At 37.4% G+C, this 18,896-nt stretch overlaps 1 protein-coding gene across 2 annotated transcripts; it reads left to right on the forward strand.

The window, feature by feature from the left end:
* The first annotated feature begins 408 nt into the window (after positions 1-408).
* LOC131221679 (BTB/POZ domain-containing protein At3g22104) lies at positions 409-5,463 on the forward strand. 2 transcript variants are annotated; one of them, XM_058216981.1, is made up of 3 exons: positions 409-573; positions 2,868-3,965; positions 4,909-5,463. In XM_058216981.1, exons 1-3 carry the CDS (start codon positions 526-528, stop codon positions 5,362-5,364), a joined length of 1,602 nt encoding a protein of 533 aa, XP_058072964.1. In that variant the 5' UTR covers positions 409-525; the 3' UTR covers positions 5,365-5,463. The 2 variants fall into 2 exon arrangements, with proteins under 2 accessions (XP_058072964.1, XP_058072963.1); XM_058216980.1 differs by lacking the exon at positions 409-573 and adding an exon at positions 635-881.
* Positions 5,464-18,896: the final 13,433 nt, after the last annotated feature.

Genomic DNA, 18,896 nt, shown 5'->3' on the forward strand with positions numbered 1-18,896 from the left:
TGTAACACTTTCTCACTGGGGTTTTAAGACTATCTGAGTCTGATACTCTGATACGACTCGTCCTAATCAAGTTGCAACCAACCCAGTTTGACACTCCGAGTCACACCCAACTCGGGCAAGTCCTGACTTGACTCGGGACCGAACCAGTCGGTCCAAGGCACAAGTTGTGGATTCTTTTATCTATCTTCTACAATAGTGAGTGTTGCGATTTCTAAGTCTAGTCAACAAGAGGTTGGTTTGGGTGGTGCAACCATTATGAAAATCTTTAGTGGGTTAGTCTGGGCCCACCAAATGGATTATGGGTCTTGGGTCTGGCTCAGGCCCACTTAATAAAAGACATGAGACGTTGCTACCTGAGCGACTGACTGTCTTGCATTGATGGAAATGAGAATATAGAAAGAAAAGGGGATTAGATAAGGCAGCAAAAAGGCTTGAATCCAAAGCATTAGGTTGGGCTAATGAAATAACAATAAAGAAAAGAGTAGCATGTTACTGAGGAGCATTGTATTATAAAAAGAGAAAAAGATGGCAGAATGTCAGTCCCCACACCAACTGTTTTTGCTCTCCTTTTATGTAACTTTCTTTTTCTAATCTCTTTTTGCTCCCTTGCAACTCTCTTCCCTTCTTTCATTTTGACTCCTCTCTCTCTCTCTCTCTCTCTCTCTCTCTCTCTCTCTCTCTCTCTCTCGTCTATGGCTTTTTGGGCTATATTTCCTACATAAATTTCAATCTTTTCATCCTCATTGGGTTGGTTACAAGTTGATTTCTTTCTCTGTTTGTAATTTCTTTATTTGTTTCTGGTTCTTGGTTTTGGGAGAATGGATTTGGGTGGGAATTTGGAAGTGGATGTAAATGGAGAAGAGATCTTCATAGTGGACAAGGTATTGTATTGTATTTTATTGTTATTGTTGTTGTTGTTGTTTTTTTTTTTTTTTTGAAGGGTTAGTTGAATTTGGGTCGGTTTGGTTTTGGATTAGGTAGTGACTGTTTTGTGGTTATGGGCTGGATAGTTCTTCTATTTTTCTTATTGGGAATTTGGGATAGTTTGGGTTCGTTGATTTTGTATTGGGTAGTGAGTGTTTCTAGTTATGGGATGAATAATTCTTCTATTTTTCTTGTTGGGTGTTCAGATATATATATATATATATATATATATATATATATATATATATATATATATATATATATATATATATATATATATATATATATAAGGGATTTTATTTTATTATTATTATTTTTTTTAAAGATTTGGTTTTTTGTGTCAGTTGGTGTTTTCTCTTTCTTTTTTACTTTCTTTTTTTCTTTTTTTCCTTTTTTTTTTCTTTTTCTTTTTTAATTGGGTAGTTAGTTTTGGTGGCTGGGTTGATTTTTATTTTTTAAAAATTTGATTTGGTTTTGTTTCTATTGGGTTTTCGCAATAGATAGAGAGTATTTTTTATTTTTTTTTCGTTAATGAGGTTTACCTTTTATTTTTTAATTTTTTTTAATTTTTTTTTATTCTAGTGGGTAGTTAGTATTGGTAGTTTTTTTTTTTCCTTCATGTTGGGCGTTTAGGAAAGGATCTCTTAAATGATACTAGTTGAAGTAGGTTCTGATACTTAATCTGAATTGTTCTTCAATTTCTCTTTTGGTTAGTATTTTTGGGACTGTTTGATATTTCCAGTTGGTGATTGTTTTCATGGCCTGGTATCTCTAGTTTGAACTTTTTTTTAAGTCTACAGGAACTGATAATTGATTTTGGCCTTTAGTTTGTCCTGTTTTTCTGTTCTCTCTCCTTGAATTTTTATTTTATTTATTTTATTTTTTATCTTTTGGAGTTATTGAATGTTTTTTGGTGTTTCCTTTCAGCTGTTTTTGTTAGAGATTGAGCTATGCTAGCTGTTATAGCATCTAATTTCGTTTTCACCCATTTATTCAATGTCGTGGGGCTTTAGCTTTTTTCATTGTTTCCGTTGGAGATTAAGGCCAGTTGTTCTCTGACCTACAATTTTCAATAGAGAGTGATGGGTTGGCTCTTTTTTGGTTTCTCTTTTCTTTTATTTATTGCTGGTTTTATGGGGATTTAATGATCATAACTTTAAATGTTTTTCTTTTTCTTTTTTGGTCATGCAATAGTGGTGGCCGGAATTGTACCGTTGTTGTTATTGTTATCTTACCATTTTTTGATGGGATGATTTAAAGGTCTTGTATTTCTTATTTTCATTGTTTGAATTTATTGCCTACAACATCCCATGACCGCCTTTTTTGCAGTATTGGTTGGATGATTATTCTCTCTCTGTTTTTTTTTTTTTTTGGCTTTTCTTTATATGGGTTCATGCTATTTTTCTACTTGATGGTGTGGTTGGTTACAACTGAAAATTTTTCAAATTTGAAAGAGATTGGGATTTAGTTTTATAGTAATTCTTTTGGAATCGAACAGTAGAACTGATATACTGAAATTTTCTTCTAACTGGTTATTTGGATTGATCATACCTTTTCCATTTAAAAGATTTGGTGTTGGGTTTTCAATTTCTATAAATTGTTGCTCTGTCATGGTTCTGGATGAGATTAATGGCGCGTTTGGACGTACCCCAAATTTCCCTCTGCATTGATATTTCAGCAGAACAGGTGGTTAGCAGCCCTGTTGTTTTATCTGGGGTGCCACAGATGTACTATTTGCAGTATGCCGGATCCCGATTTTTCAACTTTTCCATTTCCAAATTATAATTCGACGTGTTCTGGGCTTATATTTGGGACAATCAAATGCAGTATTCTAATCTTAGTTCCTGATCTTCTCTAGTCCATCTTTCTCATGCAGTCATTTTCGCACTTGGATTTTCATTGAATGTATCTGAATTTGGTTTCTTTCATGTACCTTTCCTCAGAAAATCCTGTCCGCTTACTCGGGTAGGTTAAGGAAATTATTCAACAAATCAATGGTGGTGGCAACAACGAACCTGAAAGTAATATTCCAGGACTTGCCAGGAGGAGCAGTGGCGTTTGAGCTCATGGCAAGGTTCTGTTACAACAATGGCCGAATCCCGATAACGCCCCCCAATGTCGGCCTCCTCCACTGTGTGGCCCATTTCATGGAAATGGATGAATGCAAATCTCACCCCCACAATTTGATCGAACAGACCCAAAAATTCCTTGACACAGCTGCATTATGGACATGGATGGATATTTTGGCCGCGTTGAAACAGACCCAAGATGTCTTTCCTGCAGTGGATTCATCAGGAACCCTTCAGAAGTTCTTGGATTCTCTTGTATCAAGGATCATTTCCGCCAACGATGCCAGCCCTCCTACATCTTCACCGGACAGCTCCGGCTTCCGCTTCTCGTGTGATACAAGAAGCACTGAGAGCACAAAAAACTACTCTAGAGCTTGGTGGTTTGAGGATCTTGCGACTTTGAATTCCGACATGATCGAGAAGACTGTCAAAACCATGGTAGCTCGGAAATTGGATCATGCAATCATCAGTAGATTCCTTATATATTACCTCAAATCAAGAACCCCCAATGCAGGATCCGACGAGAAGAAGAAAATCATAGGGACCGTCGTCGAACTGTTATTTTTGCTTGATAGAAGTTCAGTTTCTTCGAAGGGCTTGTTTGGGATTCTTCGGGTGACATCCAGTGTAGATATAAGCAAAAGTAGTAGATGCAGATTGGAGAGTATGATTGGATCCCAGCTCGATCAGGCCAAATTAGATAATCTGCTCATTCCTGCTCCGGCCGGGGCGAATTTCCTATATGATGTGAATTTGGTTCTGAGATTCTTGAAGTCTTTTCTCGGAAGCAGTGGTAGGACCTCTTCGAGTAGATTGAAGAGGGCGGGGAGCTTGATGGACATGTATATTTCAGAGGTGGCTCCAGACCCATGTTTAAAACCATCGAAGTTCATCGCCCTGGTCACAGCACTACCAGACTCGGCAAGGGATTCATATGATGGAATCTACCAGGCAGTAGACATGTATCTTGAGGTATGAAATTTTATTTTATTTTATTTTTTTTTCCCTTTCCATTATCGAAATCCATATTGGATGCTACAATTAGTTTAGATCTTGAGCTGGGGACTTACAGTAGATGAGATTTTGGCATGTTGGTTTTGTTCAACTGAGCTAAACTAATCTGGTACTAATCCCTCCATACATCTTCGGCCCCCACCTTGTAGATGGCCTCATCAAAAAGAAAAAAACAGTTATCAGATGGGTCAGATGTGTGTGGTCGATGTCGGCAATTAGCAATTTCTTTTGTGAACTCTGTTATTCTCATACATGTGTTCTCCACCAAATGAATTGATCAGCTTGATCTTTGGATCAGGGCATCATCAGCCCGCCTGACGCACAGATCGGATGTCGCACATGTGTACCAAGTTAGCTCATGTGTCTGTTTGGAGATGTTCATTTGGGATCAGGAAAGCTCCATTAAAAATGTGTCTTCTCTTTCCAGACATTGCATCTGCTGATGCCCATGGAAACACAAAATGAATGTTTTACTTGAGAGTTAGGAGGTCGCATTTGGATGCACTATAGAATTGAATTGATATTGTTAGTCTGATAAAGTAGAATTAACGAAATTGCAGTCTCCTTCTGTAGCATTTGGTTGAGGTTCTGGACCTAGATTGCAATTAACTTAAATTCCGTGTGTGTTTGGTCGCACCAAATATCATGAAGGCTGATCAATCATGGAATTTCATGATATCTGGTGCAACCAAACGCACCCTAAGTAGGACATGAAAGAAATGTAATCCAATTTGAGAGATATTTCCACTTGATTAAACTGATGTTCGCCATCATTTCATTTGTGCATCCAAACACACCCTGAAAGAATTGCATTCTGTTGTGAAACTTGCTTTATTCAAATGGTTGTCGGATGAATATGATTTTATTTATCTGACTGTGTTTTTCTTTTCTTTATTTGAAGGTCCATGCCGGATTATCGGAAGAAGAAAAGATGAAAATCTGTTGTGGGTTGAACTACGAAAAGCTCTCATCGGAAGCCTGCAACCACCTAGCCCAAAACCTGAAATTCCCATCAAGGACAGCGATCCAAGCGCTCATCTCTCAGCAATCCAAGCTCAAAAGCCTACTCCAAGACACCGACGGTCTCAAACCGTTCGGCGATGCTCCATGTTCTTGCGATGACAAGTCTGGCAAAGGAAAGAAAGAGATGGATGGCGAGCAGATTGTCCTGTATGCCAGAAAGCTGGATATATCAACTGAGAATGAGAAGCTCAAAGCACATTTGCAAGGAATGCAATGGAGGGTGATGGAATTGGAGAAGGTTTGCAGGAAAATGCAAACCCAAATGACAAAGATCATGAAAGCAAAATTAGCAAGTTCCAGCAATGCAAGGTCATTGCCAAAGCTATGTTCTTGATTCAAAAAAAAAAAAAAGAGTTCTTTCATTTTCATGTGTACTAATTCCATATCCTTTCTGTGTATAGTAATGCGAAATTGTTGTTACTGTTGTGTGATCCCTCTCACAAGCTTTCTGTTAGAAAATCAAAACATAATTGAAAGCATTGCCTTCAACACATCATTTGGAAGTAAGAGCATCAATAGTTTGATGATCCAGACCGTCGATCTAATGGGCCGTACTTCAGATGGGGTATTGAAGTCCCTAACATTTCAATCAGGCCCCTAAAAAACAGATGATTTAAGGGAAAACAGAACGTGTAAGGTCTGCTTTCGAATGGGAAAAAGGCCAAAGATTGAAGGGTTATGATCTTGCCAGGTGAGCATGACAGATCAATGGTTTGGATCAGTAAAACATGGCCCCACCAAATGTATGGAATGAAGGGTCTCTTGACTTCATCACAGCAATGGGGAGAAGGTGGATTTCTTTCTTGGATACAAAAGGAAACATGTTAGCCGACCCCAATTAATTGGGATAAGGCTTAGATGATGATGATATAAGGAATTATGTAGAGCTCATAATTGGATGATCCAGACTGTTGATCCAACGGGCCATGCTCTTGATGTAGTACTAAAGCCCCTAAAATTCTGATCGGGGCGGGTAAAATACAAGGTTTATGTGATTAAAAAAGGTACGCCAAAGATCCTCATTCCATTGGAAAAAAAAAAAGAGCGAAAGATTGAAGGGTTATGATCTTGCCAATTGAACATGACAGATCAATGGTTTTGATCACTAAAACAGGGGTCCACCAACTGTATCCCATGTGATTCCTCTTAGAATTCTGATAATTTAAAGTGGACAGATGAGGAGTTAGCAAAAGGGGTCTAATGTTTAGTCATTTTCTCTGTCAGTTTCCCAACATTGCATGTTGACATGTAGTTTTCACAAAAAAGAAAGCATTTGGAGTGGGAAGAAAAAAGGTTGAGGATGTCTTAAAAGTTAAATTTCTGGATTTTAGATTGGGAAATGATATTTTTCACACCCTCAAAATTGATAGTTGGAACACCACTAGGCATTAAAAAATAAATAAATAAGACGTGTAGTTGCAAAGCTATCTTCATTTCACATAGCCAATTTGGCTTATGAGGTATTCCTACTCTGTGGGCCCATCGTGATGTATATAATTTATCCATGCCATCCATCTATTTTGATATATTTTCTTACGCAATGAATCCAAAAGAGGCAGATCAAAGGCTCTAATGGACAAAGGAAGCAGTGGGGCCTTTTTCTACTGTGAGTGGAATGGTCCAATCTCTATGCAGGTGAGGTGGGGCCTACTGTTTTTTTTTTTAGTACCGATGTCTTACACAAGTGGCATGTCAGTGGAAAAGAAGGTGTGGTGCCATTTTTAGGGTACAGTACGGTACCATAGGGCAATTTATAATTCCTTGCTTACTGACGTTTAACTCTTGCTAGAATTGCACGTTGACATGGAAAATAAGTAAAACTTGAATTTTCAATTTTTTTTTAAAAGGTAAAAAAGACTTTTATTTCTTTTAAAACGGCACACTGCACAAAGAATACAAGGGAGCCTTAAAACGCAACAAGATAATTAAAAATCACCCACATTATTATTGAGATTCTTCTTGTTATTTATAATTGAATTAGTTACAAAATAGGAATCAAAGATACAATAGTTAAGATTTAGTAGGTTGTGATTGATATACAGATAGGAGATAAGATATAAACTATTATTGCTAGAATCTGCTGGGACACCTGCAATAATAGTACGTAAAGGACAGTTGGAGTGCCAATTATGTCCAGGGACCCTCCGATGCTTAGGTTAGGGGAGCTCGACTTAAAGTAAAAACGGGAATTGAGTTGGGTTTTTGGTGATTACCTTCCTTCAATGGTAGTGGATGTATTTATAGGATGCCTAGGCGATCTTCTGAGCTTACGTGTCTTGGTGGCATGCGCTAGATTCGCTAAAGGATTCTTATTTGGATGTGGATCTACTTCTGAAAGTCTCGTCGAGCCTGCCTTGGTCGGCATGATCTTCCTTTAAAATCACATCAAATCTTTCCTTTCTTGGTTCGAGGTAGAATTTTCTCCAGATATTCCACCTCTCAGGTCAGGGTCGTGGAATTCTCTCCGAGCTTGGGAGGTGAGTTCCATTACCAAACTCTAACCTTAAGCAGTTCAACTCAACGTCAACCCTCGATGTCAACCTAGGGCTCATCTCACAGTTGGTGCTTCGATAGCTCAAGGAGTTTGTGTAGGTATTCTTAGTCAGCCCAGCTTTAAGGTGCCCCTTCTATAACTGGTTGGATTTCTCATGTGAACTAGTTTGGTTTTTTCCATAACAGTTGCCCCCCCTCCAAGCTCGCACACATCGCGGAGACTGACCTATTATAGAAATGCAAGACTGAATTTCAAATTGTGAGCAGCCGGTCTTTTGCCTCAAATTTGTCGTCTAATGATGAGGGTGGGAACAAAAAAGGCGACGCCTGTCGCAGAGTTCGAAGAAGATATGATGGCAATTACATTGCATGAGGGGATGCCCATTAATTAGCAAGCATCATTTGGCCTCTATGCGATTCACCAATGGACACCTGTCACCCAAGTATTCATGTCCTTGCCCGGACTAACCACGTGTCTCCACATGGAGAGGCACATTGTCAAAGCGCCTCCTCAAGCTTATGTGGCTTTAGTCAACATTATATGCATTGTCATAGAAATAGTATAAGTAGAGGCTTTCCCCATTGTTGTTCATCTACTTGATTTGCAAAGCCTAAGCTCTGCTGACCTGCGCCTTCTTTAAGCTTCCGAGTTTTCCTTTTTATGGTGTTCCTCACCCAAAGATCTTTTGTGCCAGGGCTTTTCTTCCGGTACGCCTTGCCCCATTTCTCCTAACATTCATTCTCCTCCCTCTCTCTTCTCTTTTTTGTCTTCTAGGGAGAATTCTAGGGCCTTTTGTCTCCGGGGCCTTCCATGAGGAGTCTATGAATGATAGTATAGACTCTCGATCTGCCCCGTCTTCAAGGGAACCATCACCAACGATGGAACCTTAAACAGGAGAGGTCCCTTCGCCTCCGACGGAGCCAGCTTCCTCTTCTTCTAAAGATGTGGCCCTTTCAACCAACATCTTCGTCTTTAGGTTGAGGACTAGGGACTTACAATCCCTTCGGTTGGAATTTCCGATCTTGAGCTCGGCGGGGCTTCAGTTTCCTCGGGAACTAGAGCTCTCAAGTCACCCTCTTGTGGGGGAGGTGGCCTTAAACCCTATTTTCTTTTCATGTGGCTTATGGCTGCCCTTTCATCTAGTAGTGAGAGAGACACTCCACCGTCTTAAGTTCGTCCTAGGACAACTCAACTCTAACATATAGAGGGTTGTCTTTAGTTGTTACATTTTGTGCTAGCAGGTCGGCAACTCTGAGCTCTCCATAGACGAGCTCCTTTACTTATACCAGGCCAAAAAAAGCCCAGGCTCTCGAGGCTAGTACTATTTCTCTTCCTGGTTAGACAGGGGTCAAGCCATCATTACAAATAACCCATCCTCCAACAAGGGCTAGAAGGACAGGTGGTTCTTCGATACAGGAGAATGGGAGGCCCTGCATCGAAGCTAGGTGGATTGCGAGCTCGAGTTCCTGCCTCCTTCACCCTCCTAGGTTGGAATCTGAGTCGTGCTATCATACTCAGTTTTTGCTTGATCATATTTTGTAAATGTCTAGCATGTTTCTTTATTTCTTCTCTTTACAGCCTTTCCTAAGTATCAGTCTAGCCTCTCTTCTTTTCTTCTCCGCCAGATTAGGATCACCAAAGAGCGACCTGTCGCCCAGCGAGACTGTAAAAGGTTGATTATTCCTCAGATCCTGCATCAGGTTGGCCTATCTGTGGCCAGCTAGGCAAGTAACGATTACTCTCTCTCTCTCTCTCTCTCTCTCTCTCTCTCTCTCTCTCTTTACTAACATTGCATCACTGATTGACTTTGATTTTTGTTTTTTATAGAGATGTCAAATCTTCCATAGCCAAAGAGGAGAAAACTTCCATCAGCTAGTCAGATCTCAGTAGTTGAAGGCCATCGCTAGGAGGATAGCCCCACCAGCCCCTGCTCGGTATTATGCAGTGGGTCCTTCTGCGGGCAGGTCTGCTTAGTGTGTGGCAGAAAGGGTGGCAACAGAGGTTGCCCCTGAGTTTCTTACCCCGTCTATCTAAGAGGGGGCTGAGGCAAATGCTACAGCAATTCCTATAGAGTGCCAGGGGGCGGCTCTAATTCTAGATGCGTTGGATTCTCCCTCTTCGAGCATGCCCTTGAGGGAGGTAGTTAACTTGGACTTATCTCTTGCCCTTGTTGAAGAGACCCAGGTTGAGGCTGCTAGGGTTCCTAAGGGTGCGTCTAAGCACCAAAGTTCGACTCCTAAGGGGGCTGCCATGGCGAGGGCGTCATCTTCCTCCCTTTCGAGGCGTATGGCCATATTGGCCAACTGGGGGCAAGGACATGTTCCCGAGGAGGAGGTGAATGCATTGCTCTCATTACGTCCCAACCTCACCTCTAAACAATGGCGGTCATACACATCAAGGCAAGTATTGTTTGTGGTAGTGGGCGTCTTGCATTCTTTTTTATTTTTTCTTTTCATTTTACTTATTTTGTCTTCCTTTTATATATGTCACGACCCTCTCCCATTTACTTTTTTGCAATGCATAATTGGGGCTCTTGTCATCCACCACTTTTCTCTTGATCTGAAGGCCCATTTGGATGATGCAAATCGGAAGCTCGGGTTCATCGGAATTGAGTTGCGGGCAAAAACTTCAGAGCTAGAAGTGACCATGGAGGCTCAAGCAGCAGCTCGCACTGAATTCGAAGTTCTTCAGGAGACCTTAAGGATTTCCCTGGAAGACCGCAAAGCAAGTGCTTCTCTTCTAATTTTTGAACAATGTGAGAAGGTCAACTTGATAACGAGGGTCGCTAAGCTGGAAGCAAGGGCCTTCAAAGTAAAGACCATCCTGGCCAAGGCAGAAGTTCGTGCAATTGAGGCAGAAGCTGAGGCCAGGCTACCGGGAGTTGGGGCTGTTATTCCTGCAAGAGAGGCGGTGGAAGGTTTTAAGGCATATGAGAAGCATTTGACTGAACTGGAGGAAACATGTAACGTTGGCTTTCAGAACTGTGGAGAAGACATTCAACGCTGATATCCCAAGCTCGACTTGGAGTATCTGGATGAGGATGTCGTCGAGGTCTCGAAAGCCGCTGCTCTTGAGGCCAAAGAACTCCCATAGGCTTAGGCTTCATTTATCTTTGTATTCATGTATTTTATTTAATATATTTGTAATAGTTTCTTTTATTAGTGAGAAAGGAATTTTTACTCAGCTTCTTGTCTCCTGTTTCGATGTATAGTGTAGCCTACATATTTTCATCAATTGTGATCACATAAACTTAGTAGATTAATGATCGAGCACGTAAGCTTAGTAAAATAATGGTCGAGCGCGAAAAACTTTTTCCTTTTATTCATAAAGGGATATTTTATAAGTAGCAATCAATTGTTAGCAAGTAGCTGGTATTGAGGTGAAGGGTCGACTCTATGCTAAGACGTCTTTATAGAATTCCTTGGATCCATTCTTACTGGTAGTAGATCTTTAGGTGCTTAACATTCCATTGATGAGGTAAGGTTCGCCTTTACATATCTTCCGATCGATATGTTCCTAGTCAAACTATATCGGTGATCTTATTGGGCCCTTCCTAGCTTAGTCTTAGGCTCCCAAGCCAGGCTCTTTAGTACTCTCATTTCTAGCCTTGTGAATGCTCCCACTGAAAATCATCCTTGGATCATTATCCCCTATAAGTTAGCCTTCTTTACTTGGATTTTAATTTTAGAATGATATTTGAATAGTAAGTGAAATTCTCAAATCTATTACACAACAGTCATCTCATTTCTCAAGCTAGAAAAGTCATCTCCACGCACGAAGAAATTCCTTTTGTATTTGGATTTACTATCATGAAACACTTGACATCCAAACACGCCCTTATCTCTCTCACTTCCAATACAAAAACATGAAAATAAAATAAATAAATGTTATTTCCTACAAAGGTAATTTGTTATTTGCAAAGTCACCATCCAACCAAAGCGTTAGCGCCAACTTGTCATTTCTGTTTGACATTCAAATCGTCCAAAAAGTAGGCCACACCAGGAAGATTACTTAGCGCAAAAATCAGCCTCATCCACTCATCTGGCAGGCTAAAGAAATCAATAGAACTCACGAAAATGCAACTGTAATAAAATAGCTCTTGGGTGTAAGTGGAAGTGTGGTATTACACTTATAAAATCTTAAATTTATTTAATTAATAAATAATTGCATAAATAAACTATTAGAATTTTTTTTTATTTAAGTGGGTCCCACGATCCCAAACCCATGACCTGTGTCCAAACAAATTTTTTTTTTTAAAATAGAAAAATGATCAATGTAACTATTGACTTACATAAGAAAATGCATTAATTTATTAATTGTTTTTGCAATATGAATTGGGGAATTATTTAATATGATGGAGGAGTATGTTGATCCATACTCATGAACATGGCCATTTAAACATGCTATGACTGAATGTCAATCTGAACCATCCAAGTTGCCTTTGGCCCCATGATGGACATATGCATAAGAACTACAATAACATATTATTATAATTGGCCCAATCTCTAGCTGTTAGATGGATACAGTCAAAATGAGGAAGGGAATTATTTGATACTCTGGTGGAATAAGATGCTTGATATGTAGGAACTCGAAAATTTTACATGTAGCAATGGGCCAGGTCAAATGATGAAAAACTGGGCCCAATCTGGTCCACTTTATCTCACCAGTAGGCTTAGATTTTCAGTGTGGTTCACTTGAGATTTGGATGTGCTTTTTTGTTGGGATCGTGTCCTAAAATGAGTTGGAAAAACTGATGGACGGTGTGGATGTATAACACATACATCAAGGTGGACCTCATAATAAGGAAACACCCATTACTATCTTACCCGGGTAACACCTGTTCCATTCCCCCTCAAGGCGGATTTTGTACGTACTACCTCCACTTGTTTGGAGCTGGACACGGGCTGGGGCTATGAGGGGCCCACAGTGATGTATGGATTTTATCCACACCTTACATCCATTTTGGCATATCATTTTGGGTTAGATGGACAAAAATGAGGCAATTCCAAGGCTCAAGTGGACCACATCATAAGAAATAATGGTGATAATTAATGACACCCACTGTTGAAACCTAGCTAGGGCCCACCGCGATATCTATTTTCTATCCAACCTATTCATAATTAGCTAACATATGCCTGGATTTGGTAAAAACACAAATATCAGCTTGATCCATATTAAGTAAGCATTTAATCCTCATTGTGTGGTCCAAGTGATCACTTGATTTGTCTCATTTTTGGGCTTATATCTTAAAATGATATGAAAAAATTGATGAATGGTGTAGATAAAAGTATAATGACCCAAGATTTTGGTGCACATGCATGCATCTGCATACATGCACACTTGCATTCATTTAAGCATTCATGCATAATCTTTCCATTTATTCATGCATTCATGCATACATGTGTATATAAAGTGTGCAAGTTGTGATATGCGTGAATTTATTAATTTAGTGTGATTGATAATTATATGGTTTTAGTGTATATATATATATATATATATATATATATATATATATATATATATATATATATATATACACACATATATTCAATTTCCTCATACACCTAAGATCAACCGTTCATTCATTAAGTAGCTCAAATCTAATCATGAAATATATACTACATCCAATCATTCATACGCTGTATAGGGTATGTGATCACCCATTTATTCATTCATTTTTGGGATTGTAGTTTAATTATTTAAGCCGTTTATTCCACGATCCACTTATCTGACTAATTAAAAACCCATCTTACACCTATCTAAGTACGAAAGTAATTGTACATTAATATGTATATTAGATTAGACTCTCAATCATTTGATTGTTTTACCTATAATTTATCATCCAACTGTACATCATATATGGATCCGCCAATTGGGCCACCTAAAAATCAAGCAAAAATCACTGTGAAAATTCTCACATTTCTCTTGGCAAATTTACAGGAGTACTTCTTACATTGAAATATTATTTAATAAGTTTTAGAGGTCTACAAGCTATAAATTTTGATAGTAAAGTCATAATTTTAAAAGAGGAGAAACTATCTATGTATTCATGCATACAACCGTAAATCTGACGCATCATATCTCACAACCAGGTGACCTATTCATAAAATCAACCGTACATCTATCTCTACTCATTGAGGTACCATATGGTCTACTTAAATCTCATTTTTATTACATCTCAACCATTCATACATGTACGATATAACTTTCTAATGTAGTATGTCATATGCATGTGTAGTATGCCCATTTAAATTTTAAAATTTTAAAGAATTAATAGCATCTATTAAATATTATTAATTTTTAGTAATATATATATATATATATATATATATATATATATATATATATATATATATATATATATATATATATTAATTACTATTAAAGTTATTATTATGTGAATATTGGATTTAGAAATAAAAAAAGGCATGTGACTATCATCAGGGGTTACTAATTTAGACCACCCATCATAATGACCAACCTAACAATTTCAAATTATTCAAGTTTTATTACAAGATCAGTCGATCATCTATTCATTAACTTAAACCAACCAAATGAAATCATTAAATTCATACACAAATCAACACCGTTCAAAGAACTTCTCAATTAGTCATCCATCACCCAAATTCATCCATCAATTTGACCCATCAGCCCACCCACTTAATCAATCATCCATTGTACATTAATTATTTTACATGTATGCCCATATGTACACTGTCCATATATGCACAACCATGCACCGCATGCATACTTCATATACACACGTGAGGCATATTTTTAATGAAGAGAATTCAATGTGATGAGTGTTTCACTTACATGAGGGGTCATTTAAAGAGAATGATTTGTTCTTTTTCTACATGTGTATTACGTATGGTGGGACCCTCTAATATAAATAGGGTGATAGGTGTACTCGTATAAGCACGAGCAGGTAAAGTGTGAGAAAAAAATAGGCATTAGAATTAGTGATTATTATAGATTAAATAGAAGAGAGAGAGAGAGAGAGAGAGAGAGAGAGAGAGAGAATTTGATTAATATATATAATAGATATTTTTTATTGTTGACATATGTAGAAAAATAAAGAATTTACAAAATAAGATTAAAGAAAGATCTAAATTGAATTTCTAAATTTAATAAAAAAAATTAATATATAAGAATTAAATCAGAAATTATTCCAAATCCTACTTAAGTTATATTTTAAATTAATTTTACCAATGCAAATTTATAAAGTGACTCAAGTTATTAATTTTAGAATTTGAGAGAGAGAGAGAGAGAGAGAGAGAGAATTTGATTAATATATATAATAGATATTTTTCTTCAATTTATTAGAAGGAAGTAAAGAAATATTATAAAATATTCAAATTTTATATATTTCTAAATTAATTAAATTGGAATTGTTAAAATCTAAATCATACATTAATTTATTTGAATTCAAAATTTAACAAGGGTTACTTTTAGGAGTTCTTATGCTTTGCTTATTTATAATTTTATAAAGAAAATTTTAATTCGAATTTAAATAAAATTTAATTTTGATAAATTAATTATTATATATATAAATTAATTCTAAATTTATAATCAAGGATTTTAATTATCTAATTAAAATAATTACTGAGTTAATAGTCATTGGACCTTACAACAACTTATGCATAATTTAAGAATAATGAAGAATATGTGATGTAACTATGTAGTTTGTAACTAACATGTATTAAGTTGCATATTTAATAATTTCGATTTGAATGGATGATAATTACTGATATCATGTACATATTTATTTGTAATTAAGAATGAATGTTTGAATATGGATGGGCTGCCTTATGGATGTCCCTAGAAGGTATAAGCAGATAGGGCGATTATGTCCTTTAGGTGAAAGTCCATAAAGCCAGCAAGTAGGGCGATTGTGTCCCTTTAGTGGAAGACCCTAAAGCCAATAAGTAGGGCAATCGTGTCTCTTAGGTGAAAGACCCTAGAACCCACTGGATCTTTTGGAGTCTCCTTTATGTATGACGTATGAGTACAATTGTGTGCGCAGACATACGCTAAATGTACAACTGGATAATAGTCTGACCAGCTAATGTATAAATGGGTCTCTCATCTTAAGGTACTGGTGCGTGACCGTTAATGTAACGTGATCATTCACTTAAGTACAGTGTTGTAAGAGATGATGGTTATTTAATTTGGTTATTTATGAAATTCATGAAAAGTTTGGCATTCAAAGTATCTTTACAATTTTAGTATTGCATTCATCTCATCTTTTAAGATTCGGTATTTTAATTCATGCTTTAAATTTTAAACAAATTATTTTATTATTTGTATATTTTGTATAATTATACAAATTTAAGATATTAGTTAGATACGATCCCACGAGTTGTTATATTCACACTCACATAAACAATGTTTCAGGGTTTAAAAATTAATCAGCAGCGAAGAAGACACAACGATCTAACCATTCGTCTAGTCATAGTGATCTTTTCTATTTGTGTTAGAAAAAAAAGTATAGTAAAAAAAAAACTCAAAAGTGAGTCTAAATATTATATTTGATGAATGTTTAATTTATTGTGATATAGTTTTTATTAAATTGTGGTTGAGAAATTTTAAAAATTTTAATCACAACTTAGAATTCAGAGTTGGGTCTAGCCAACTCAGGCACCAAATTTTAGGGTGTGACAAAAATACATGCTATTGTTCCATATTTTTAACCGTTCATAAAATAGCCACTTAGAAAATGGCATGTGTCATTGCACAGGAAATATATAACGTTCAAAAGATCTTTAGAGATATTCGGAGCACTTTTTATGAAGTACAATTGGCATGGAGCTCGATGATACATGTTATTTGGTGACGAGACACAACTGAGAAGTCCAAGATATGGAAAGCGGTCGAGCATAAAAGAGCAGATAAAGGGACACGTGTCAAGAAGAGAATGAAGAATCTGGAACGTGGCAATGATTTAGCTGCTATAACTGTCAAGTAAAGGAAGAAATGACTAAAAAAAAAGTCATCATAAAGATCTATAAATAATGAAAAAATTCAACAAAGCAAGTCGTCTCACACGAATCTAACAAATCAATGAAATTTATTTTTTTTCTTATCATATCTAAACTCTAGTCTAAGAGTAGCGGTAATCTTTAGCTGTAATTCAAGTCTATGCTTTTACGCTGGACTATTCCTGGTATTAAGACAATTGTTTCATCTTCAAAAAAGTATCTTGTAGTTGCTCCATGTAATCGACCGTAAACATTTTCTTTTTATTTGACTGTTGTCGCTTATAAAAGTCTTTTCGTACGAAAGACATGGTGCAATTTATTTTCGGAGGAAGAACCCCACCTTTCAACAATCGCATAATTATCTGATAACTATTTTGCGAATGGTTGAATAGGTAACTGATCTTCTCAGATCTTGGTTATGTATGATCACATTTGATGTATCTACCTATCTTAGTGCATGGGGTCAAGTTGTTTGGTTTGAATCGAGCCATGCAATCGATTCTGGCACACCACACACACCACATGTGACCAAAAACAAACCGAGAGTTAACAATGTTTGGTATGTCCGGTGGGACTATGAACCATTTTGTTACCATAAATATCCATTATGCACCAGCTATACAACAAAACAATTGTTTGCTTTGGTTACTCCTAAGGCAAGATTATGCTACTGGTTACACTAAGGAACGTAAAAGATAGATTATGCTAAAAAAACATAGTGAATAATTGATAAATTGATTTGTTTGATTGGGTTGATTGAAAACACCTTAATTCATTGAACTCCTGCGTTATTTATAATCTTCTTGAGATAGCCATTTAAATACTTCTTCTCACATTCGATCGGCCATGTATTCCAAACTCTTATTAAATAAATGTCTTGATAACTGCTTCACCATTTTTTTCTCTTGAACACATTTCGTCTTTCACTGTTTGACCACACTTCGTCACTAGATGACATATATTACTCAACTGGTGTCAATTATTATCTCTGCAATACACGCTCAAAATATCTTTCTAGGTCCTATGCTTGCTATATATTTCTAATGTAATGACACGTGTCCTTTTGTCATTGATTTTCCAACGACGGTAAAAAAAAAAAAAAAGATAAATAATTGATAAGGTCACTTAGACTTACAAAATCAAGGACAGTAAAAAGTAAGATAAATAATTGATAAGGTCACTTGGACTTACACGAAGGAAAAACACCCTGTCCCCAAACTTTTGCAGTCCGAAGTTTTTTTTAATTGTAGGCTTTTAATGGACGCGGATTGCATCCTACTCCCGCCCGGACAGTAATCCGTCCGGGCAAGGCTCTATGGGGCCCACTGTGATGTAAGTGTTTTATCCATGCCGTTCAATGCTTTTTTCAAATAATTTTAATATATGAACGAAAAAATGAGGCAGGTCCAAGGCTTAAGTGGACCACACCAAAGGAACCTACACTGAGAATGACACCCACCGTTGAGACCTTTCTAAGGGCCAACGTAATGTTATTTTTACCATACAACCTATTCATAAGGTAATGTAGACGTGGATGAAGTAAAAACACAAATATCAACTTCATCCGAAACTTCTCCGGCTCCTAAGAAGTTTTTAATGGTGGACCTTCAATCCCCACTTTGTGGTCCACTTAAGCTTTGGACCTGCCTCATTTTCTGGTTCACATATTAAAATTATCTTAAAAAAGCGTTCAACAGCATGGATAAAACACTTACATCACAGTGGGCCCCACAGAGCCCTGCCGTCCGGGCGGGGGTAGGACGCAATCCGCTTCCACTTTGAATTACCACTGTTTCCTATGGGATGGTCCACTTGTGTTTGTATCATTTTAAATGGACACGGATTGACTACTCCCCCTGCCACCAGCCAATGGCTGATGGTCGGTGCTCCGTGGGCCCCACCATGATATATGTGTTTCATCCATGCCGTCCATCTATTTTTCTAGATCATTTTATGGTATGAGACAAAAAATGAGGTATATCCCAATCTCAAGTGGACCACATTACATGAAAGATTGTTGAACGAACGTAGACCATTAAAAACTCTTTGGGGGCCATAAAAGTTTTGGATCAATATGATCTTTATTTTTTCCCTTCATCTGGGTATGTATGAGCTAATCAACAGATTGGATGTTAAATAAACAGTGCAGTGAACTTCAGGAAGACTTTAATGGTGGATATCCGATCACTATTATTTTCCTAATGGTGGATATCCGATCACTATTATTTTCCTGTGGTGTGGTTCACCTGAGGTTTATATCCCTCTCGTTTTTGGGATCAAGCCCTCACATGATCTGTAAAAATGGATGAACGGAATGGATGAAATACATAAACCACGGTGGGGCCCACAGAGCACCGACCATCAGCCACCGGGCTGATGGCAGGGGAAGTA

The sequence above is a fragment of the Magnolia sinica genome, chromosome 12 (assembly GCF_029962835.1).
Source record: "Magnolia sinica isolate HGM2019 chromosome 12, MsV1, whole genome shotgun sequence".
Classification (NCBI taxonomy): Eukaryota; Viridiplantae; Streptophyta; class Magnoliopsida; order Magnoliales; family Magnoliaceae; genus Magnolia; species Magnolia sinica.

Bases quoted from the DNA above. Each gene is read 5' to 3' on its own strand.
- LOC131221679 (XM_058216980.1), top strand. From the start codon at position 819: ATGGATTTGGGTGGGAATTTGGAAGTGGATGTAAATGGAGAAGAGATC. The intron at 882-2,867 runs GTATTGTATTGT...ACCTTTCCTCAG, and splicing joins AGATCTTCATAGTGGACAAG to AAAATCCTGTCCGCTTACTC. The intron at 3,966-4,908 runs GTATGAAATTTT...CTTTATTTGAAG, and splicing joins CAGTAGACATGTATCTTGAG to GTCCATGCCGGATTATCGGA.